The sequence below is a fragment of the Nannobrachium achirus genome, assembly GCF_963921795.1.
Source record: "Nannobrachium achirus genome assembly, chromosome: 21".
Taxonomy (NCBI): Eukaryota; Metazoa; Chordata; class Actinopteri; order Myctophiformes; family Myctophidae; genus Nannobrachium; species Nannobrachium achirus.
Genome location: NC_137828.1, coordinates 5,616,177 through 5,641,793, shown reverse-complemented (window position 1 = coordinate 5,641,793; position 25,617 = coordinate 5,616,177). Strand labels below are relative to the sequence as shown.

Genomic DNA, 25,617 nt, shown 5'->3' with positions numbered 1-25,617 from the left:
TCCCACAAAATATAACAATATAAACTCATATTTTAAGACGTCCTCGGAATTCCGAACGCAATGGTGTGCCAAACGACGCCGGACGCACCGTTCGGCCGGTATCGCACATTCCCCACCGAAAAAACTGAAAAAATTCAGCATATGCTGAATTTCTAAAAACTTCCCAGAAAACTTCTTCCATACAAAAACGTTATTTGCACGATTGTGTCGTCGAAATACATAACCCCTTTGATTCACTTCGGGAAGTTTGCCTATGTCAATTGCCTATGTGTCAATTGCCTATGTCAGGGGTGCCCAAAAGGTAGATGGTGATCTACCAGTAGATCACCAAGTGTGTGCAGGTAGACCACATGAAGAGGCTCTAAAAACATATGATTAAAATATAAAAAGAATATGTCAATATGACATCAAGAAGGGCCTGTCAGCTCCCTTCATGGCTTTTAAAGTAGGCAAACCTCCAATGCAATGCTTTGTTCAAGAGTCAGTAGCATTACAAAGAACCCCAAAACCTACCACTTCCATACAGAATGGGATGAAGACATTTCCCTCATTATTTCCCATTTATTTCCCCCTTACAGTAAGTGTGTTTGTCTAAAATGTAACGCCAGTGCTGCTATTCCCAAGCCCCCCTCAGGCCCTCAGCTAAAACATTTTGGATGGGTAGATCATGTTGAGCTAGTCATTCTAAAAGTAGATCTCACATCAAAAAAGTGTGGGCACCCCTGTTATAGATTTATAAGCCATCGGCATGATAAGAAACATGTAGCCTACATTTGAAGCAGTTTATTCTGGTTGGTTGTTTCTGTAATGGAGAGTAATAATAGCCTCTAAACAAATCAGTGTAAAACGTCTCTGTAGGTCCAGCAGACGGGTAGGCGATTTCCTCATTCTGCTGCTGCGTCCTTATATATTCCTTTGACGTATTGTTTTAAAAGTTGTAAAAGGTCTACATATTTTTCCAATGCATATCCAGGCCTTGTTGACGGATTGGACGAGGTTTGCCTACTTTAGAAGCCATGAAGGGATGTCATATTGACATATTCTTCTTATATTTTAATCATGTGTTTTTAGAGCCTCTTCATGTGGTCTACCTGCACACCCTTGGTGATCTACTGGTAGATCACCATCTACCTTTTGGGCACCCCTGATCTATAACATTTGATATCTCTGGCGTGAAATGTTTGCGATTCCTGACAAGTTTAGCTGCCGAGCTGCAGAGGGAGAGGCAAGGGTGTCGCACCAAATTCTGGGCCCTGGGTACAAGGATTCGCTGTGGGCCCACATGAATGTTCTTCATCGTGGGATTTCAAAAATAGCAAATCTACAAGCTCGCAGCGCGGCACTCGGTGCCACGCTGTGAGCTTGTATATCTGCTATTTTTCAATAGCTAAAGTAATTAATTAAGTAAATAATTTAGGCCCTTCCACCTTGGGCCCTGGTAAGTCAGTCCCACTTTTCCCCCCCTTGTGACGCCCCTGCCCACAGCCTGCAGTCGAAAGCAGAGTTGAAATACAACACTTCGCGTCGCTACCCCTGTTCATTCAGACATTCACAGACGTACATTACTTAATCAGTTGCTATTTAACATAACAAATAAGGTGTTTGTAGTCATGGGTTATTGTCGTTTAGGCCAATACAGTCCATTCATATTTAAATTGGTTTGAAACGGCTTTCTGTGGTCCAGCAACCATGGACATGTTCCTTATTCCTCTGCTGTGACCTTATATATTCCTATGTCGTATTGTTTTAAAAGTTTAAAGGTCTACATATTTTTTCAATGCAGATCCAGGCCTTGTTGATGGATTGGAAGATATTTCGAAGCTCTGGGTCCAAAAAGGAATTAATATTTAATAATCCGCTGGATGTCCATTCAAGTGAATGGTTCCATTAGAGGCGGCTGTGATTCTGGTCGGAGGTCTAGGCGGAGACAGCGTTTGGAGGGGCGGAGTTGTGACTGGTGAATTACGATGGAAAATATGAACCCTTGTTGTAAGAACAAAACAAAGTTGTCCTTTAAGCGTGAGACTATGATATTTGCTTGCTATTTGTTATGTCCATCAATTGAATACCAATGACTTCCAACGTAACCAAGACCGTAAAAGGACTTATTTGGGATGTTCCTTTTAGGCAGGGTGGTTAACCCATTTAGGCCTAGAATTATTGACTGCTTTAACTATTGAAACATAGCAGATATACAAGCTCACAGCGCGGCACCGAGTGCCGCGCTGCAAGCTTGTAGTTCATCAATGTCAAAATTATGAGATTTTTTTTGCAAATATTTGAATATCTCATTTTTAAAGTGAACATTTGTAACTCAAATATTTTGTTCTGGGGGGTCCCTGACAATATTTTGAGATGGAGGTCCGTGGCAAAATACATATCGTTGTGGGGGTCCTTCACATGAAAAGGTTTGAGAACCACTGACATAGTAGTCTCTCAAGAACAGACTAACTGAGCTCCAGTTGAAGTGAAAAGGACCTTTTCCTTGACGATGGCTGGCCAGATTGCTGACATAGAAACATCGGTTTTTCAAAAAAAAACCTTAGAAGGATTCAAAAGACACTTACAGAATCAGGTCAAAATTCTCATTTTCACAATTTTCCAAAAACAGCAGATCTACAAGCTCGCAGCGCGGCACTCGGTGCCGCGCTGTGAGCTTGTATATCTGCTATTTTTCAATAGTTAAAGCGTTCAATAATTCTAGGCCTAAATGGGTTTTTAACTGTACTTGTACTGTACTACATCTATGTATTGACTATAATTGTAATGTTCTCCATTTTTGTCTAATAAAATGTTCAATCACTCCAAAGGCACCAAACAAAATGCCAGTCAACAAAGAGGTACAAAAAAGAGGATAATCTTTATTTCAATATTTTTTTTCAATCCCGTCATAATAAAGTGAGACAATCTTAATTCAAACCCAATGAGAATGTTTTGGCAGAAAATGGAAGGCAAAATCTATTCTACAAAGAACCAAACAAGGCAGGAGGGTGAAGGGAGAGGGAATGGCTTCCTAAATGCAGTTTCACAGTCAAAAGTTTACAGTTGAAAAATACAATAAAATCAACAGGTTGTCATTAAGACTTAGAAAACCTATACTCAGCCAGTGGTTCTCAATCATTTTGAACTGAGGACCCCCCAAATAGTGATTTTGAACTAGGGACCCCCCCCCCCACCCCTGATAAGTACTTGGAATTGTAGGAATTGAGACATTACATTTAGTTTGACTCGGTTCCACGCATAAATATTGCGAAAATAGCAGATCTACAAGCTCACAGCATCTCACACTGTTTGGCGTTGTGATCTTGTAGATCTGCTACTTTCAAAAATGTTTGCCTCTTTCTGCTATTCTTTGACAATTTGGCAAATGTTGTTTATATTGTAGTTTGTTGATTCATTCGACGCTGTAATGGACATGTCATTATTAGGTCTGAAAAGTATGTCACTTTACTGTCGTCTGGGGACCCCCACAAAAAAAAAGAAAACGCGTGGGGACCCCCTGCGGGTCCCGACCCACAGGTTGAGAACCACTGACCTACAAGACCTACTAGGCTACCAAATAAGCACAATGAAATGCGTGATATGAGAGGAAGAAGCAGGGTTGGTTTTTCTGGGTCAAAGGTTTAGAAATACTTTATACGATGGATTCACCTTTACCTGCACAGCTTAGAATTATTGAATGCTTTAACCAGTGAAAAATAGCAGATATACAAGCTCGCAGCGCGTGCCGCGCTGCGAGCTTGTAGATCTGCTATTTTTGAAAAAGTCGTGAAAATGTGTGCAAATCTTTAAATATATGTATCTTCAAAGCGAACGTTTGTAACTCAAATTTTGCTTCCCGGGGGTCCCTGGAACTAGATATTTTGAGATGGGGGTCCGTGGCCAAATAAATATCATTTTGGGGGTCCTTCACATGAAAAGGTTTGAGAACCACTGACATAGAAGTCTCTCAAGAACAGACTAACTGAGCTCCAGTTGAAGTGAAAAAAAATAGCAGATCTACAAGCTCGCAGCGCGGCACTCGGTGCCGCGCTGTGAGCTTGTATATCTGCTGTTTTTCATTAGTTAAAGCATAAAATAATGATACACTATAATGTGTACCCGTTCTGAATGGGTTAAGAAAAGAGTAACGCCTCCTTTAAAACATTCATCAGCTTTTGTTAGTCGCTTTACTTTAGAGAGAGAGGGAATCTGTCTCCTAAGCTCGCCTCACCAGGCTTTCTGGGGGAAAGCCTGGTGTTCGTTCACAACAGGCCGTTTGGTTTCCGCCTAAAGTGCGGAAACCATTAGAAGAAGCGGCGTCACTTTAATTTGGTTCCCCCCAGTTTGTTTCCCCAATCCCTATTAAAATGCTGCAGTAGCCTAGTGTTGTCTTGCCAGTCGCTGAGTTGGACTAAAATATGCATATACAAGATCTACAAGCTCACAACACGTCGCAAGGCGAGCTTGTTGATCGGCTATTTTTTGGCAAAGACATTTGATAATGAGACTGTATCAAGTACGTATATTATAAGTACCTTTTACGATCAATTAAATCTCCACGATACGATTATCGTGAGTGTTTTTTTTTTATCACAATAAACAATAATATCGCGTATCCTCACATCCCCAGTCCTAATGGCTCTCCGGTGACATCATTGACCATTAATTATATAATTAAACACACACACACACACACACACACACACACACACACACACACACACACACACACACACACACACACACACACACACACACACACACACACACACACACACACACACACACACACACACACACACCATGTCATGAGGAATCAATAGGAAAAACAAGTCATTTTGGGGGTGAACTACTCCTTTGAAGTGAAGATGCGTTAATGTACAAAGTCGTACACCTCTAGAAAAAGAGAACGCGCCGCTATTAGATTCCGTTCTTTCCAACAAGAAACAACAGGTTCACAGAATAAAAAAAATCACACCCGTGTGAACTGAGCGGTGGTTGTGTGTGTGTGTGTGTGTGTGTGTGCGCGCGTGCGTGTGTGTGTGCGTGTGTGTGTGAGAGAGAGAGAGAGAGCGAATATTGCAGTTGATGCTCAGACTAGACTCAAGAGCACCCTCTCTGGTCACTGAGTGGTAGTTCAGGCTACATACACACATACATACATACATACATACACGGATACACGGATACACACACGGCCATGCTATGGAGCGGTCTACCACCGCTCAAAAATAAGCGGCCTGCACAGCTCATAAACAACCTTGTTTTTAAAAGCAATGGCTGGTGGAGGTCTGCGCCCCACGGAGCGCACCTTTATTGTAGTCGGCATACACAGTGTTAGGAATGCCTTTATGAAACAGGGACGGGGCGACATGAAAACTGCATATCACGATTACTGTGACCAAAGAAATCACCATTTACGATATTATCACGATAATCAAAATCCATTATATCCTGGGGCGGAACATTTGCCAAGAAATAGCAGATCTACAAGCTCACAGCGTGTCGCGTTGTGAGCTTGTACGTCGGCTATTTTTTGGTAAAAGACAGTTGATAGAAAGTGAAAAAAATATATACTATCAAGTACGTATATTATAAGTACCCTTTACCAATTATAGAGGGTTTAAGTGGTACCGGATATGCAGTGAGGCAAATAAAGGTGAATTGATCCCAGTGCATGACGGAGGATGATATCACAATAAATTAAATCTCCATGATAAGATTATCGTGAGTATGTTTTATCATGATAAACGATGATATCGCTTATCGTCCCATCCCTATATGTAACAGACTGACCGTGGGAGAGAATTCGTCTTGAGATAATTGGCATGGATTGTAGCGATTCGTTGTATTGTATTCATGTAACTGTATTTATTTGCTTTGACAGGAACGTATATCAGATGTCAATATCAGGGAACGACGGATCATTATTCGCCAAAGCACAAAGTGTATGGAACACCAACTCCTAGTCAGGTTACACAGGTCTTAAATGGGATTTAAAAAGCAAACAGATGTTTATGCCTAGCATCTCTTATAGTGCCCTTAAAACAACCATTGGTCCTCTAAAATAAGTGGAACTACACTCCTATCTATCAAATTATTGCCACACCTCCTCAATACACACATTTCAAGAAGGCCAGCTTTCTGCTTCCATCAAAGGTCGTCGAGCGGCAACAACTATGGAAAGCACGACTTGTCTCTCTGCACTTTACGTCTCCAGAAGTCGTGTTTTTTTAATCAGGCAAAAAAAAAAAAAAAAAAAAACATACGATAGAAAAACAAGCGTTATTCATTTATGGCAGAACTTCCTAATTGGGCACTTTTTTCACTTGCTGTGCTGTGGACATGGAACAGGATATGCAGTATTTATAGGGGTGGGGGTAAACAAAACGTTTCAGTATTTATAGGGGTGGAGGTAAACTAACAGGATATGCAGTATTTATTAGGGTGGAGGTAAACTAACAGGATATGCAGTATTTATAGGGGTGGAGGTAAACTAACAGGATATGCAGTATTTATTAGGGTGGGGGTAAACTAAACGTTTCAGGCACAGTAAAAACAAATCCTGAGTGTTAGTTTAACTGTTAAGTACATTTAATTTAACACTCAGGACGTTGCCATGTTTATGATCGATGGTTTCAAAAGCGGCGCGCAAATCAATCCGCTTCGACTGTCTACTGTATTGTAGAGGGCAGTGGTCTTCAACCCATTTCATATCAAGGTTCTGACCTGTACTGGACTGTCCTGTACGCTGTTATTGTATCCGAAGGAGATGCATTGTAAAGGACTTCTTGTTTTCGCTGAAGACGACGAAGGCGCGCCGTCTCAGGCGGACTTGATCCACGTGAGACACCGTCGAGCGAGCCAAAGCGAGCGAGTCGCCGTGTCGAGCGTTGGGAGGTCCGCTTGAGCAGACTCGGCGCTGTCCGAGTTGTTGTGTCACGATAGGGACAGAATCGATAATCTTCTGCCCCCCCCCCGACTTTATGCACCTCCACGTGGTCCAAGTGAACACAGCGGAGCGCTCCCTACCTCCGGTTCAACAAGGCATTTCCTACGGACACCATAATCGCGTACTGCACAGCAGGTGTCAAGATGGCCGCTGGGGGTCTGGGGAGAAGGTAGTCTCGCGTGGCCAGACTGTCGACTCCCGCGATTTACAAATGCTCCCGTCATACAGTCTGGGACAACAGAGGCCAGGGACGTGCTGGGCCCCTGATTCAGCCCGGGAAAAAAGAGTTGTAGAGGCCCTCATTGTGCGCTATAGAGAAGCGCTGCTACTGCTATTCAAAGATTTACTGTACTGTAGAGTACTGTAGAGAGAGATCTCTCTCTACAGCGCTGCTGCTACTCAAAGATTTGCCATTTCGGATCATGACAAGTGACAAGCCAGTGGGCCGATCTACAAGCACACAACGCCTCGCACCGCGAGGCGTTGTGTGCTTGTAGATCTGCTGTTTTCACTACTTTTGTGCGATAGCCTTGTATGATGAAGCAGGGCTTTGCTTTGCGAAATAATTTACACATTTGAAACTTGGAGATACAAGGTTTCTGCCCGACAGTGACGATTTACTTTGTTGGCCACCCAGCCCCCAAAATGGAATGAAGGCTGACATTTTATTTATATTTTTGTCCTAATGGCTGGCCTGGACCGGCCGGGAATGAACCGGCCGTTCGGGAGTTGACCCGCTTCTCTGGTGTTGTTGGTGTTACTTCCATGATGTTTTCAAATGTTTTCTTAAACTATACACGCATAACAAGAATATGCCACTCGAATGACTGTCTGTACTAGTGTGTTTCTGTTATGTTTCCAATGGGACTACAGTTCCGTGCAGCAGCGGCTACTTCCGATACTCGCCGTTCGGGAGCTGCCGTTCCAGACTCTATAGCATTCGGAGATTGTGGAATAGTTGTCTGGCTACGCGAGACTAGGGTGAAGGGGGAGAAGGGAGAAGGGGGGGGGGAGCAGGAGGATGAGCAAAGATGAAAAAACAAAACAAAAAAAGGAAGCAAATAAAAGAGGTTGATATGTCTTTGAGTTTCATATCACTGGATTTTGTTTTGACTACTATTCTACAGGTCTAATAACATCCATCCTCCCCCGACGTTAATCCGTCTTCTTCTCCCCGGGAGCCTTTTCCTCCCCCGCTGGCTCCTCCCCTCCCCCCTCCCCCCAGTCCTCCTTGGCCCCGCCCCCCTCCAGGGCCACGCCCCCCTCCTCTTCCTCCTCGTCCTCCTCCTCCTCTTCGTCGGTGAGCCCCTCCCTCTTCATCAGCTCCATGTCCTGCGAGCAGAGATGCAACAAGGGGAATTAGAGAAAAGAAGATTCATTCATTTTTTTTTAGTGATTTTAACGGTTTTGATTTGCATGCATGCCCCCAGGTTGGACGTGGCTAAATATGTATTTTTAGACACAATAAGCCCATTCCCAAGATGCACCACAATCTTTCATGGGCAGATGTGACTTATGGGGGCTGGTGTATATAGTAACAAAGACATTGCTGGCTTATTGTGTCTAAAAAGACATATTTAGCCACTTGTACGCATGCCCCCACCCACTGAAATCAAAATACTAAAATCGCTAAAACAATAGAAAGCAGTAAATGAAAACATTTTAACACTCATCTTTTCTTTTCTCTAATTGCAATCTAAAATATAGCATATATAAAAATATAAAAAAATAGCAGATATACAAGCTTGCAGCGCGCTGTGAGCTGCGAGTTTTTTTATTCTAAAATGTTTCAAGGTAATGGAAAACCTGGCAGGGGGAGGTAAATAAATAAACAAATCTGTCAGGAAGAGAGTTAAATTAATCGACTAATTTCTTAACAGCAATACACCGATCTTAGATGAATTCACCCTTTGTCAAGTCCCGCCCGTTGTCCCACCCCTCTTCTCACCCATTGGTTCCTGTGTCTTGGTGGGACAAAAGTCCTTTCTCTCCATCCACTAACATTGAAATTCAGTTGCTTCTTCTTGTTATTCTGTGTGTTCAATTCTCATTTAAACTTGGTTTCAGTAAAAAGGAGCCTCGCAGGTGCAGCATAGTGACTGGGCATGTTTTTAAATGTTTTTATTTCTCCAAAAACTGTTTTAGCAAATTCAACATTAAAAAGGCGGAACCAGGGCGGGACAAGGCAGAAAGAGCCTGCTGTTTGGTCATTCAGGGACCAATCAGAAGGCTGACAAATAGTCAGGGAATTTTAATAAAACCCTGGGAATAAATTCCTTACCAAACAATTTCTTCACCAATGTGTTCGTAAAGGTGTCCAGTAACATATCTAACAAAGATTGAAATTCAACATCCCTAGCAAAATGTTTGACAGCTAGTGTAATTCTGGGTCTCATTCACTTACTATACTCTGTACTATAAGGGAAAAAATCGCTCCCATAAATCTGCTTTAAGTGGGGTGTGAGGGGTCTAACTAGGTGTTTTTAATTATTCTGAATCCATTGCAAGCATTTGTTTTGCACGAAAAACATTCTTTGGCCCAAAAATGGACCCCATACACCTTGTGAAAAGTGATGACTCATCACTAAACCATAGTTCTTTTGGGTCTGTTTTTAGCCCAAAGAATGTTTTTCGTGCAAAACAAATGCTTGCAATGGATTCAGAGTAATTAAAAACACCTAGTTAGACCCCTCACACCCCACTTAAAGCATATTTTTGGGAGTGATTCTTTCCCTTAAAGTACATTTTGCTAGGGATGTTGAATTTCAATCTTTGTTAGATATGTTACTACACACCTTTACGAACACATTGGTGAAGAAATTGTTTGGTAAGGAATTTATTCCCAGATTTGAGAGTTATTCTGCTAATTTTCCCTGACTAAAAGGGTGAATTGTTATCGTCCCTACCTCTGATCCGTCGTCGGTCTCGGCGGTGCAGATCCCGTAGCACATGAGGCTGATGACGCCCAGCGGCAGACCGAACAGGAAGCAGCCCAGCACCGGAGAGCTGCGGAACACCGACTGTAGAGGAGGGGGGAAACAACAGTGTTAATTTTGTCGACTAAGACTAAGACTAAAAGACTACAAGATTTTTATATTTTGTCGATAAGACTAGACTAGACTAAAACAGTTTCAAAAGACTAAGACTAAGACTGTTATTTGTGTTATTCAAAAGACTAAGACTAAGACTAAATCTAAGTCTAAGACTAATGGCTGCAAAAATTGATATTGGTATGTAACTGCAATGAAATTAAAGCCAAATACATCTTTTATGTATGGTTTATTTTGAACAAGTGACAGGCAGTAGAAGACAATGACTTATTCAGAGTTATGTGGTTATATTAGGCTAAAAAACGTATCCTAAAAGAGAAAGACTAAAAGTCTGAGACTAATCCCAAAAGACTAAGACTAAGACTAAAATGTTTTGATATTTAGTTGACTAAGACTAGACTAGACTAAAACAATTTCAGAAGACTAAGACAGGACTAAGACTAAATGGTGTGTTATTCAAAAGACTAAGACTAAATCAAAATTTGCTGAAAAAATTAACACTGGGAAATAAAAACCAAAAGGGGAAACAATCAACAACAGAATGGAATGGAGATGCAGCCCTGGCAGGGACGTGCTGGGCCCCTGATTCAGCCCGGGAAAAAGAGTTGTAGAGGCCCTCATTGCACGCTATAGAGAGAGATCTCTCTCTATAGCGCTGCTGCTACTCAAAGATTTGCCATTTCAGATCATGACAAGTGACAAGCCAGTGGGCCAATTACATGAGTTATATTTCGTCGTTGTTGGGTGGAAACCTCGTATGTCCAAAACCATTTTAAAAATGAAAACAGCTGATCTACGAGGCGTTGTGTGCTTGTAGATCAGCTGTTTTCACTACTTTTGTGCGACGGCCTTGTATATGATGAAGCAGGGCTTTGCTTTGCGAAAAAAAAAAAAAAAAAGAAGTACAAATTTGAAACTTGGAGATACGAGGTTTCTGCCCGACAGTGACAAATTACTTTGTTGGCCGCCCAGCCTGGACCGGCCCGGGAATGAACCGGCCGTTGGGGAGTTGTCCCTGCTTTTCCCAATGGCCAGCACGTCCCTGAGCCCTGGTTTGTATGTTCCATTCCCATCACACCGTCTGGTCAAACAGACAGCTCTTCCTCCCACAGAGAGACAGAGAGGAGACCACAGAGAATCCACTCCTCCTCCTCCTGTTTTTCACCATGTTCTGTTATGTGGTTTGTTTTCATGTTCTTCAATTATACGTCTTTTGTTGTGCCTCTTCCCCAGTGGGACGCAGGGGCGTCACAAAGGGGGGGGGGGGGGGGGGGGGGAGTGGGACTGAGTTACTAGGGCCCAAGGTGGAGGGGCCTTCATTATTTTATACTTTAGCTATTGAAAAATAGCAGATATACAAGCTCACAGCGTGGCTATTTTTGAAAAAGTTGTGAAAATGTGTGCAAATCTTTGAATATATGTATTTTCAAAGTGAACATTTGTAACTCAAATTTTGCTCCTATTTTGAGATGGGGGTCCGTGGCCAAATACATGTCATCTTGGGGGTCCTTCACATGAAAAGGTTTGAGAACCACTGACATAGTAGTCTCTCAAGAACAGACTAACTGAGCTCCAGTTGAGTGAAAAGGACCCTTTCTTTGACGATGGCTAAACCAGATTGCTGACATAGAAACATTTTTTTTTTTCAAAAATAGCAGATCTACAAGCTCGCAGCGCGGCACTCGGTGCCGCGCTGTGAGCTTGTATATCTGCTATGTTTCAATAGTTAAAGCATAAAATAATGATACACTATAATGTGTACCCGTTCTGAATGTTCTGTGATGTGGTTTGTTCTTCAATTACAGGTCTTTTATTGTGCCTCTTCTCCCCAGCGGGAGGGCCAACGTCAGGGCAGGGCACCAAGGGACATTCTTGGATACGGTACCTCCAGAATAGTATCGTTCTTTGTAAGTCGCTTTGGATTAAAAGCGTCTGCTAAATGCCTAAACTGTAAACTGTACCTCCAGAATAGTATCGTTGCTCTCCACAATTTACACTGTAAGCATTTAGCAGTAGTTTTCAACCTTTTTTCATATCAAGGACCACTACTGTTGGAGCATGGAAATGTGGACAAAATCTTCTATGTTTTGGTTCTCAGAGGTTAAATCTCACCAAATGGTGGTTCTGTGGCTAAAAAAATGGTCCTTGTTATGGAGGGGAAAGGAACTGGTTGGAATAACGGCTCTACCTAGGTTGGCAGAGGGAGAGCAGAGCCCAGGATTACAGCTTAGGCCATGGGTCTTTAACACTTGGGTGACTGAAAATAAAAAACTACCACTCTGACTGCATTTATAGGTCAAATTGACAGGTAAATTCTCTCCCTTTTTGCCCAGGAGAGCAACACCCTCCTCCCCTGCTGCCAGCGGGGGTTCTATTGTCTGTTGTTCTATTGACAATAGAACCCCCGCTGGCAGCAGGGAGGAGGTGTTGCTCTCCTGGGCAAAAAAATTAAAGAATTTACCTGGTCAATTTGACCTATAAATGCAGTCAGAGTGGTATAAATGAATATTATTTCATACTTAGGAAATGTTTCAGAAGGGGGAAAAAAAACGAGAACATATATCTTGAGTATTTAGGAAAAGTCATGGAAGGGGAAATTTCTGAGACCTTCACGGGGAGAGTTATTGCACTTTGCAATCCCAAAATGACCTGTTAGTCACCCATGTGTTAACAGGGGGTCCAGGACCCTAGGGGGGTTGGCCCTTCTCCCAACGCCTCGTGCTGCGAGGCGTTGTGGCCTTGTAGATCAGCTATTTTCGGCAAAGAGGTTTGGTGTAGAGAGGAAGAAGAGCAGACTAAGTACAGAGTGAAAGGTTTATTAAGTATTGACGGTTCAAGTGGTTAAATATCTGAAAACACACATTGACAAGAATCCAAAATAAACTGATGATTGTGCTGTCAAACGATGAAACTATATGGAATCTCTGAAAAGGTTGTGGGGGTCCCCTGCTTCATCTCTCTCTCAACTAAGGGGTCCTTGGCCTGAAAACATTGAAGACCCCTGGCTTAGGCGATTGGCACTGGGTGAAAATAATGGGATACAAAAAACAGAGTGCTTTACACAGCATAACAGCACAGTTACCATTTCAACACTGCACTGTTTGTTTACATTCCTAAAAACACTTCTCCCACAAAACCCACATGTTGTCGAGGTTAGAAGAGTGGGAGGAGAAGACCAGGGACGTGCAGAGAATGTTTGAGAGGCAGGGGCTGGGCTGGCATTTTATGCTCCCTCGAGCACCGTCCAATAACGAGCTGTATTAATTCATTTTTCAGTTGGAACTCTGAGAACACATCTTCCTGCTCTTACTTGTGCCACCATTATCATCGCTTTTAGAGCTCCGTTTGTTATAAATCGTATCTTGAATAGAAACTTCATAAGTCCAAAACGTGTTACTCCAAAATATCAAAAGTAGCAGATCTACAAGCTCAAAGCGCATAGCTTGCTGATCTGCTACTGTTGCTGCTTTGTGTGACGCTCTACAGTGTTCCCACACATCTTTACCAATTTATTTCCAAAACTTTTCCAAATCTTTTCCAGAATATTTAACCCGATATCCAGGACTATATAACAATAATTCAGCTCAATAACGAGTCGCTTATTCCTATGCGCAATGTCCAAAGACAGGTAGTGTATGCCAGTGGTTCTCGACCTTTTCAGGCAGTGACCCCCGAAATAATCATATTTGAAGAGAGTTGAGGAATTTTGTATAACGCGGTTTTATTGTGAAAATAGCCGATCTGCATGCTCACAACGCCTCGCGTTGCGAGGCGTTGTGAGCGCCAATGTCTGCCTCTAATATTTAACAAAATCAATAACCAAAGACAAATGCATAGCTACTTTTCCCAGGACCTTCCAGGAGCCTTGATCAATTCCAAAACTTTTCCAGTGCTGGAATTTTTTTTTTTATAATTTCAAATTATTTCCAGGAATTTCATGACCGTGGGAACCCTGGCTCTAGTATGATCGATAGGATGTTAACTTAAGGAAAACACAAAGCGTTTAAAACACAGACATAAAAGGTTTCTGCCCAGCCAGAGCAACATTATGTTCCCTAACCCTAGTGGAGGTTTTAACTCATTTTTGCATACGCGTCCTGCACGATCCGTGCATCATCGTGGACTCTGTATAAGAACATCGAGGCATCCAACACATTATTGCGTATCATTGTTTTATGCTTTAACTATTGAAAAAAATAGCAGATATACAAGCTCACAGCGCGGCTGCGAGCTTGTAGATCTGCTATTTTTGAAAAATCGTGAAAATTAGAATTTTGACCTGATTCTATAAGTGCCTTTTGAATCCTTCTAAGATTTTTTGAAAAACCCTATGTTTCTATGTCAGCAATCTGGCCAGCCATCGTCAAAGAAAAGGTCCTTTTCACTTAACTGGAGCTCAGTTGGTCAGTTCTTGAGAGACTACTGTGTCAGTGGTTCTCAAACCTTTTCATGTGAAGGACCCCCAAAATGATATTTATTTGGCCATTTGGCCAAAATATCTAGTTCCAGGGACCACCCAGAAGCAAAATTTGAGTTACAAACGTTCACTTTAAAAAATACATATATTCAAAGATTTGCACACACTTTCACGACTTTTTCAAAAATAGCAGATCTACTCAGTGCCGCGCTGTGAGCTTGTATATCTGCTATTTTTCACTGGTTAAAGCATTCAATAATTCTAGGCCCTAAATGGGTTAATCTAAAATGTAAAACAATGGATTGAGTTGCTTGTTGTCGTAGGCCTGGACTGAGACTGTAATCTAAGCTACACCCATGATGGTGCATCTCAGAGTTAGGGAGGAACCATCTAGTTGGCACACAAGTGAACAATGCTCTAAATTTATGCCTGGTTGCAGAACAACTCTATAGCTGTAGATGTCATTACAACACAGGCCTGTTTACATTCCTGTTCCTCCCTCTCATTCACATCAACAACAGCCCTCTCTCCACAGCCTCTAAAGGGGAGCACACACTGGATGCGGTATCGATCGACGCACGTGAAGTGCAGCGCGGTAACCCCAACTGGATGCGGCGCGCTGCCACACAGCACATCCATTTCCCCCGGTGGGGAGAACCATGGGAGAACATGTTCACCGCACGGCAACGCTGGAAGAATAGAACGGTGGCGTATCGGCGCGGCAGGCGAGTTAGTTCATTGAAAATAATGGGGCCGTATGTTTTGACGCGCCGCTTCTGCGTCCGGTGTGTGTTCCCCTTAACCTTAACTGCTGTGCCGCCGCTGCTACTACCATCCAGAAAGTAACAGTTTTGGACATAAGAGGTTTTCCACCCGACATACTGTATACTGTATTCTCAAATGTTGCTCCCAAGACAAACTGCAGGTCAAAAGGACAACGCTGCGTTGCGCTGTGGAGCACGCAGAGGCCTGAATCATGCATGTTATTCTCTTCAACGCTCAAAGCACAATCACCCAAGGGGTGTGTGTGTGTGTGTGTGTGTGTGTGTGTGTGTGTGTGTGTGTGTGTGTGTGTGTGTGTGTGTGTGTGTGTGTGTGTGTGTGTGTGTGTGTGAAACAGGCAAAAAAGCAACAAAAGCAGTGCTTGGACCGCCAGCGTCTCTGTGTTCACTTCCTGCATGCTGGACTCAACCAAAGACGGTAGATTTAGAAAGATAGTCTGGGTCCTTAGGGGGATAAAATGGTCATTTCGTGCAAATCAGTCTAAAAGCACCACGTTTTGCACAGATGTAGCCCAGGGCATGCTCTAATGATTTAGCTAGGGCGTCCGAGTCGGGAATCTTCAGGGTCGCCACCAGTGTTGCAGTGGTCTTGGGTCGCGCGCCCCCGACGACCCATATCTTTTTTGAGCCGGGGTCTCGCACCCACCGAAGTTCACACCGTTTAACAAAGAAACTAGCCTATTTGCATATCAATAGACCTGTATAGTAGGTGTCGAGCGTCGTTCGCGACCCCCCAAACATTGAATCACCACTGCACCACGACTCGCCACAGCGGCCAAATCAAGTTGGGCTCCCATCAACTTTCTATACAGGAGGAAAATACCCAGGAAAAAAAACTGCTTTAAGTAGGATGTGAGGGGTCTAACTAGGGGTTTGTCATGATGCTGAATCCATTGCAAGCATTTGTTTTGCTTAAAATAACTTTTATTGGGCTAAAAAACGGCCCCACAAAACAATGGTTTAGTGATGATCACTTTTCACAGTTATGTGGGGCCGTTTTTAGCCCAAGGAATGTTTTTTTTGTGGCCCTAGCAGCAGAATCATTAGAGCATGCCCTGAGCTACATCTGTGCAAAATTTGACGCTTTTAAACTGATTTGCATGAAATTACCATTTTATCCCCATAAGGCCCCAGACTAATGCCACACCAATGTCAAAATGGTACACAGATGGCACACACATGGTCTCCAATGGGTAAAGATCAACTTAACATGATGGTAGACCTAGCACTACATATCAACCTACCATGATGGTACATCACAGATCAACCTACCATGATAGTAGACCGGGCATCAAAGGCCACCCTCTTCACCCTCTGGATGACGCCGTCGCCTCCGTAGGCCTGCGGGGGGCGATAGAGGAGGAGAGAGAAGGAGAAATGAGGAGGATCTTCCAGGTCTTCCATAAAGCTCAGCTGTGAACACCACAGATATAAATAGCTAGATGCCTCGTTCGCCTTTGCAGTTAATTGGAGCGATGTGCAAAAGTTCTTGTCCGGACTTCCTGGAAAAACTAAGGGATCGCTGTCAGTCAAAGTGTCTACTGGCCAATCACAGCACGACTTTTCCGGGACTTATCCAAGGACCACAATTCAATTCAACAGAGCCAGTTCCGATGTTGCGCGGCTCAGCTGTTCTCACAGGCTGCGTACGTGAAGACCCGCCCCCACCTGCCTCTGATAGGCCTGTCAACTTCCCTATGTGTGACGCTCGCGGAAGCAATGAAGACGGAAGTGATGAAGATTCCCTTAGTTGCTAAATGCATACGCCCCCTAGCCGAAGGAGGCGTCTACCTTTCTATGTCTATGAGGTCTTCCACCAGTCCTGCGTGCTTCCTTAGCCAATTCCACCACTTTCTGCTGCTTGTTTCATCTGTGTCTCGATGTGCTTACACATAGTTTTTTTTTCCCTACCCTTGACAAATCGCAGAGTATTCACCCGTGCACGTGCACACACACAACTCTTGTAGGATGCGAAAAAGGTCCTTGTGTGTGCGCGCAATCGTCTGTGAGGAAACCTAACCCTTCTAACTGCAACATGCTCCGAGACAGACGTGGGAAGTGTTTTTTTTTTCTTTTTCTTAAAAAAAAAAAAAAAAAAAAAAAAACTATGCTTATGGTTGTGTCATGATGTCATCGGTTGACGTCCCTCCGTGTGAAAATACATTTGATGAAATAGAATAGTCAAAGATTGCCTAGAATAGCCAAGAACGCCACCTAGCGTCCAAAATGTGTAAACACGTTCTGGGCACTGAATGGGTCGTTAAGATAAAAGTGATGGATAATATCACAATGAGAATTATTTTGATATTTTCTTTCATTGTAGTTTAGAATACAACCTTAAGACCCCTGATCCCTGTAGTTAGAGGTAGTTAGATTGTTTGTATGTATGAATAGAAGTTATAGTGACTCTTGACTTGACATTATTTTACGGAAGTATTGAGTTCTAAACAAAAGGACCAACTTTGGTAATTGGCTTAATATGAAACAAAGATTATTCTTGGCACACATTTGCACTGTGTGAAAGCCATCCCTAGAAGACGCTGTGAGATCTGCTATTTTTCAATAGTTAAAGCATACAATAATAGATAAAATGGTTCCAGGCCAACAGGCTGGCAACGGGCACCGCGTCCTGGGTGAGGCCAGCAGGCTGGCATCGGCCAACAGGCTGGCATCAAGCGATGCCTGGCATCATCTGAGCTGGAAGGAACTGGCATGGCTCTGTCTCTGTTTGGTTCCGTTGGCCTGCTTTGTTTTGCCAACGTTCAAAAATAGCCCAGTGCCTTCTGGGAAAAGTACTCAAATATTTTACTTAAGTAAAAGTATCAATACTGCAGTATAGAAATACTCTGTTACAAGTAAAGTCTGGAATTCAAAATGTATACTTGAGTAAAAGTACATCAAAATGTATACTTAAAGAATCAAATAAGTAAAAGTACAAAATGTTCAAAAATAGCAGATCTACAATCTCACAAGATATTGCGATGCTACACATTGTGAGCTTGTAGATCTGCTATTTTCAAATAGCCAATTAAAGGAGTAGTTCACCCCCAAAATGTTTTTTTTTTTTTTTTTTTTTTTATTGATTACTCACAACATGGAGACTTGAGTTCAATAATACCTTTTTGGATTTGTCACATTCCCAAGACAAAAAAAAGAATGATTATAGTAAATTTATCCCCATTGATTCCAGATGGGGACCCAAATGCATTCGGGTCCCCATCCGGAATCAATGGAGGTACATTTATTGTAATCAAATTATTGTCTTTGGAATACGACAACAACTAAAAAAAACACACATGAATTCAAGTCTCCATGGCATGAGTAATCAATAGAAAGAAAAGTCATTTTGGGGGTGAACTACTCCTTTAAGGTATAAAATAGGGCTAAAGTGGTTAATGTATGTTTTATAATATTATAATTTATATCTGCAAAGTAACTAGTAATTAAAGTTTTCAAATAAATGTAGTGGAGTAAAAGTACAATATTTGGATCCGAGATGCAGTGGAGTAGAAGTCAAATTACTGGAAATACCACATCATTGTACTTAAGTACTTAAAGGAGTACTTCACCACTTTTCAACCTATCTTCATATCATTTTTTGGGGGGGAAAATGATGATGTCACAAGACGAACTTCCCACAGCTCTCCTAAGAGACTTGGACCGAGTAGAAAAAAGTTGTGCCATTTTATTATGAACATTAGTGAGGACCTATTATATGAAGATAGGTTGAAAAGTGGAAAAGTCCTCCTTTAAGTAAATGTAGTTAGTTACTACACCACTGCTGTTTGGTTGGCCTGGTCTGTTTTGCCAACGTTCAAAAATAGCCCAGTGCCTTCTGGGAAAAGGGCAGGCGATGGAGGAGGGATTATGGTTTCATATATCTGGGTGACTGACGTCACCCAGATTGACGTGACGACCTTACTGTAAAGGTTGGACCAGGGACGTGCAGAGAATGTTAGAGAGGCAGGGGCTGACATTTCTAAAAAGGGCCTTTGGGTGAAAATATTGAAAATAGCCGACCTCCAAGCTCACAACGCGTCGCAGCGCGACGCGTTGTGAGCTTGGAGGTCGTCTATTTCCAATGCTTGACATCACACTAAATTAAGCATATTAACACATTCCCCGCCATTTTAACATACCTTCGTACTCTACGGTGCCTCTGGTCTCCATAGACTTCCATGTAATTCATATTGCACGGATCATGCACACCCATGCCTAGATAATGCACCACGTGTGTCCACATTGCTCACAGCTTTCAAACAAAAAAATCCGAATGGAAATCCGTTCAGGCATTCATGAGATAGAAGCCATTATGTTTTCCTAAAATGTAAACAAAGATGGCTGCCATGTTTGATAGATGGGGTTGCTATGGGGGTTAAACATGCAATTTCGCGATTTCTATCATGCCTACTACATTTTTTGGGGTCAGAAAAAAAAATTGAAAAAAAATGTTTTTGAAAAAAAATATTTTTTTTTTTTCAAAATGGCGGAAATTCTCGGGACTATCGGGCCTGGCAGGGAAAGACATTGAAATAATCTCGGGACTATCGGGCCTGGCATGCAATGAGTTAAAGTCAATACTGGAGATGTGGCGTAACAACATGGATTTCTACACAGAGAGGGCAATTCTTTCAACATACGACGCTGCATTCAAGTTCAGGAGAGTTTGGACAAGGCAATTCTCTTGAATGCTGCCTTCAGGTATGGCATGGAAAGAGGGGGCATTTGCGTTTCTTTCACCATAGTAAAAACTGAATTCATGGTCTGGAGAGGGCACTTTTTACAGACGGATAAAAGGGCAGGGGCTCAAGCCCCCTTTGATGTCTATGTGTGCACATGCCTGTGTTGGATGACTGGACAACGTTATTGTAAATGTTGGACAGGAAATGTTGTGTTTTTATGATCCAGATGTCGGCTACAGGAAGATTAGTGTACGGTGGTGACATACAGTAGCGTGTCATGCAATCCCGCGGGAACGACTTAAAATACACACAGAATTACAGCAGATTATCTACTGGGAAATAGAGGGAGAGGTAATAACGTTAAAACAACACGCGCACAAATCTCCACGTTTGAGCGAGACTGAAAAAAAATACTTACAGCCAGGCCTGGAATTTTGTTATTTTATAAAATGATGTCCTGTGTTGTCCTTTCTTTGATGGTACAAAGGCCAAACGCCAGGGCAGGAAGGCCATCAAATAAAACAACATTTTAGTCTATCTATACTATAATTTTGCGAATGTCTGAGTGACTGTCTGAGTGAGTGTCTGAGTGTCTGTCTGAAACAGCGTTTCTCCTCAGTGGCTGGAGCAATTGATCTGAAATCGCATCACCATTAGCATATGAACACACCTGACATAACTGTGAAGCCCGTTTTTCACTTTCACAAATCATATGCTGTATATTAGCATTTTTATGGTGTATCTACTATCTATTCTGCATCTAGCATGAGGCACATCTATTCTGCATCTAGCATGAGGCAAAATGTTTAACCAGCTCTGTGTGTGTGTGTGTGTGTGTGTGTGTGTGTGTGTGTGTGTGTGTGTGTGTGTGTGTGTGTGTGTGTGTGTGTGTGTGTGTGTGTGTGTGTATGTGTGTGTGTGTGTGTGTGTGTGGGCGGGCACGCGGGCGGGCGGGCGGGTCTGTTGTCTGGCCCTGTTACAGATTTTGTCCAAAAATCATGCAGATCGGTACACAGTATCTCTGTAGCCATTAAACGAAACGGGTATTTCTTACATTGATGCTCCTACATATTATCATGCAAGCACCAGTTAAAGTTACTTTCCATCCCTCATATACTGTGTGCACAGTGCACATCCCATAACCCACACACTGCACATCATTTCAGAGCTCATATCTTTGAACGGGTAAGGACTAGTTAAAATAATTTGTTGAATTTAAGGGTTAGGGGGGTGATAACCTAATCTGCAGTGAAATAGATACATGATGGTATTTACAATCTGATCCATGCTCAGCCCTGCACCAATCAAAGTCACTGGATTGGTTTAAAGATGGGGACTCGGGGGAGTTAAGATTTCAGAATCTCAACAAAAGACACTTCAAATAGCTGATCTACTGAACATCGACGTGTTGTCAGCTTGTAGATCACCCGCACGTATTTATGTGTCTTAGCTCATTGATTGCCAAGGCCCGAGTTTCCCGAGTTATTACAGTAGTCCCAGGCTGCCACAGCCCGAGTTTCCCGAGTTGGCAGCCATTTTTTTTTTTTCAAAAAGAAAATGTTATAAAAAAAAAAAATCTAAAAATGCCTAAAATGTATTAGGCATGATCGCAATCGCGAAATTGCATGTTTAGCCCCATAACAAACACATCTTCCAAAATGCCAAAATGTTTGTTTTGTCTGACTTTGAAGGCTTGTATCTCATGAATGCCTGAACGGATTTCCAAGCGGATTTTTTTGTTTGAAAGCTGTTAAAAAGTACTACACATATGGTGCATGATCTAGGCATGGGCGTGCACGATCCGTGCACTAAAGATTGATCCGTGCACTAGAAATTTAGGAACGTGGCATCCTGGTACTTTGCGGCCATCTTGAAAAGGGCATTCAATGAGTTAACCTGTCTGGTGCCAACCCCGAGTTTCCAGAGTTTGGGTAGTTTTTGAAGAAAAAATAAATAAACATTTCAAAAATATTTTTTTGGACCTCAAAAAATGTAGTAGGCATGGTCGCGATCACAAAATTGCATGTTTAACCCCCATACCAACCCCATCTTTCAAACATGGCAGTCATGTTTGTTGCGGTGACACGCTTCCTAGTTTCTTCTTTTTACGCACTGATTTTTGACATTGCACTATTAGGTTGTGTTGGTAGTTTCTGAGTATTTTTGCTTTGTTTAACAATGACAGTGAGATACTTGTTTGCACTAACTAGCATTGACTGCTATGGTCTCTTTTGCAAGACACTTCATGTATATATACTTATATATTATTCGCCCCCCTCTATTGATGCACCTTCTCTTTATTGGTACTGTACTGCTCTTGTCTTTGTTTTTGTTTTTTCTCTCTTATCTATCTTTTCTTACGTCTCTGTAACTTTGTAAATAACTGTATACTGCTGTGCTACTACTGGACAACTGAATTTCTCCCTTGGGATAATAAAGGTATCTATCTATCTATCTATCTATCTATCTATCTATCTATCTATCTATCTAAAACATAATGGATGCTATCTCATGAATGCCTGAATGGATTTCCAAGCGGATTTTTTTTGTTTGAAAACTGTGAACAGCGTGCATGATTAGGCATCGGCGTGCATGATCCATGCACTATGAATTACATGGAAGTCTATGGAGACCATGGCAACTTGGACCTTCAAAGAGATTTAATTGATAGCAACATAAGTGTTAATAATTGAATTGTTACCTTATGTACCGATTTTATTGTGCAAATAAATGAATAAAACTATGAGAGAGTGAGAGAGAGAGAGAGAGAGAGAGAGAGAGAGAGAGAGAGAGAGAGAGTAGTAGTAAAGTATGGAGAGGAACATGATCAGGACCTGTGCAGATCCGTTCAGAACAGACAGACAGAGAGAGAGAGAGAAAGAGTAGTATAGTAAGGAGTGGAGCATGGATCAGGACCTGTGCAGAGCAGAACAGAGACAGAGAGAGTAGTAAAGTAAGGAGTGGAACACGGATCAGGACCTGTGCGGATCCGTTCAGAACGCTGGTGATGAAGTGGACCAGCTGCTCCAGGGTTTCCGTGGGGCCGTCGGGGAGGAAGTACTGCTCGTTGGACGTGTTGAGGATCACCACGGATGGAACCGTCACCTCACTGAGACACACACACACACACACACACACACACACACACACACACACACACACACACACACACACACACACACACAGTTTGTAACCTCTTTTGACATCAAGGCATTTAGCAACACATTAGCGAGTTTAAGCTCGCTACGGCAACGGCAGTGACAACGGTAATCGGAAATGATCCGCGCTCGATAGATAAACCTGCCGTCGCCGCGGCCGCCTCTACTACGGCAGAAGGTCCCTTCCCACGTAGCGCCTACTCCGTCTGCTGCGTGTACGCGTCGCCATGGGAACCAAAGCGTTCAGTGAAAGGGGTGGGAACCCGTCACCGCCGAGGCTTTGCTTAACCATTTTGACCGCTACGGCGATTACGTCATAGCAGCCGTAGTCCGCCTGGCATTGCCGTATTGAAAACCATCTAGCTTAAACTCGCTAGTATTATCCTCGAAGCGCGCCTCACTGTTGGATGGGAACAAAATGAGCAACACAATATCAAAGATCACATCGTAACTCACAGGAAGTGACTCCAAAACAACGATATATAACTACATATACCACTACTTTTGTGTGTCAGTCTTGATGAAGCAGGGCTTTACTTTGCAAAAAAAAAAAGAAAAAAGAAAAACAAAAAAACATGCAAATTTGAAACTTGGAGATACAAGGTTTCTGCCCGACAGTGACGATAAAAAAAATTCGTTAAAACAAAAAACTATGTTTTTCCTCCCATCTTTTTTCCATTTTCATACATTTTTGAAAAAGCTCCAGGGAGACACTAGGGCGACGCTAAAGAGCCGCGGGTTGCTGACCCCCGCCCTAGGGATACACGTACCCCCATTTGAGAAACGCTGTGATAAGTTAAGGTATGATAAGGTTCTGATAAGGTAAGGTCTGATAAGGTTCTGATAAGGTTCTGATAAGGTTCTGATAAGGTGTATCCAGAGTTTCCAGTAAGGCTAGTAAAGACACACTCACCCCATAATGAGACCGTTGATGTAGTCGTTTCCGTCCATGTGGCCAAACTGGAAGTCTCTGTGGAAGACAATTTAACATTCAGGCATTTAGCAGACGCTCTTAATCCAGAGCGACTTCCATTAAGCAAGGTAACACATCAATACATCAACAGTAGAGAAATAGTCATTTCTGAAAAACGGCCCTGACAAAACTGTGAACAGTGATGACTCATCACTAAATCTTTAATCTTTAAAATCTTTAAAACTTTATGGGGACCGTTTTTAGCCCAAGGAATGTTTTTCGTGCAAAACGAATGCTTGCATTGGATTCAGAATCCCGAAAAACACCTAGTTTGACCCCTCACATGCTACTTAAAGCATATTTATTCTTTGTATTATTTTACTGTATAGTAACGTCTATGAGAGCCTGATGTTTCAGTAAACTATAGGATCATAGAATGCAGAGAGACAGCGTAGCGTCTAAGTAAACTATAGGATCATAGAATGCAGAAAGACAGCGTAGCGTCTCAGTAAAATATATAGAATGCAGAGAGACAGCGTAGGGTCTCAGTAAACTATAGGATCATAGAATGCAGAGAGACAGCGTAGCGTCTCAGTAAACTATAGGATCATAGAATGCAGAGAGACAGTGTAGTGTCTCAGTAAACTATAGGATCGTAGAATGCAGAGAGACAGCGTAGCGTCTCAGTAAACTATAGGATCATAGAATGCAGAGAGACAGCGTAGCGTCTCAGTAAACTATAGGATCATAGAATGCAGAGAGACAGCGTAGCGTCTCAGTAAACTATAGGATCATAGAATGCAGAGAGACAGCGTAGCGTCTCAGTAAACTATAGGATCATAGAATGCAGAGAGACAGCGTAGCGTCTCAGTAAACTATAGGATCATAGAATGCAGGAACTGGTGTTGTTGTAGGACCCAAGTGCAGGAACTCAGACAAACGCAGTAGATGAGGATCATAAACTTAGGTTTACTAATAAATTACATTATAGAATACAAATGATACAATTTAAAAGCTCTAATATCTAATGCAACAACTGAACTCATAACAATCAAAGGAGTAGTTCACCCCCAAAATGACTTTTTCGCATTCCTAAGATGGGGATGGGGACCCAAATGCATGGCCCTAGATCGGGACCCAAAATAAGGCCCTGGATGGGGACCCAAATGCATTTGGGTCAGAATCAATCTGGCTAAATTAAGATTAAATTTACCCCCACTGATTCTGACCAAAATGCATTTTGGTCCCCATTCAGAATCAACAAGGGTAAATGTACTATAATCATTGTTTTATCTTAGGAATGTGGAACATACAACACAATAATTATTGAACTCAAGTCTCCATGGCATGACTGACACACAAGGTGTGAGCCAGCACTGAACACACACACACACACACACACACACACACACACACACACACACACACACACACACACACACACACACACACACACACACACACACACAGTAACAAACTCAACAGCTCATCACCAGAGCAGTTTCAGCTGGTCCTCACAGGTGACTGCACTCAGGACAATCAGAGTATTTGAGCAGAGCAAGGGAGGAGCAGAGACTCACTCTGTCTGAGACCAACAGTCAGTGTAGAAGGATTGTTGTAGAGACTCACTCTGTCTGAGACCAACAGTCAGTGTAGAAGGATTGTTGTAGAGACTCACTCT

At 42.5% G+C, this 25,617-nt stretch overlaps 1 protein-coding gene across 1 annotated transcript; it reads right to left on the bottom strand.

Annotated features, from left to right (window-relative positions):
* Positions 1 to 8,089: 8,089 nt before the first annotated feature.
* Positions 8,090 to 24,007, bottom strand: LOC308307228 (protein disulfide-isomerase TMX3-like; the record flags this gene model as incomplete). Its single annotated transcript, XM_080752401.1, has 5 exons — positions 8,090 to 8,266; positions 9,841 to 9,954; positions 16,456 to 16,524; positions 22,845 to 22,974; positions 23,937 to 24,007. Coding segments are annotated over 5 exons (561 nt in total), but the record flags the coding sequence as incomplete, so codon positions are not given.
* Between the last annotated feature and the right edge of the window lie 1,610 nt (positions 24,008 to 25,617).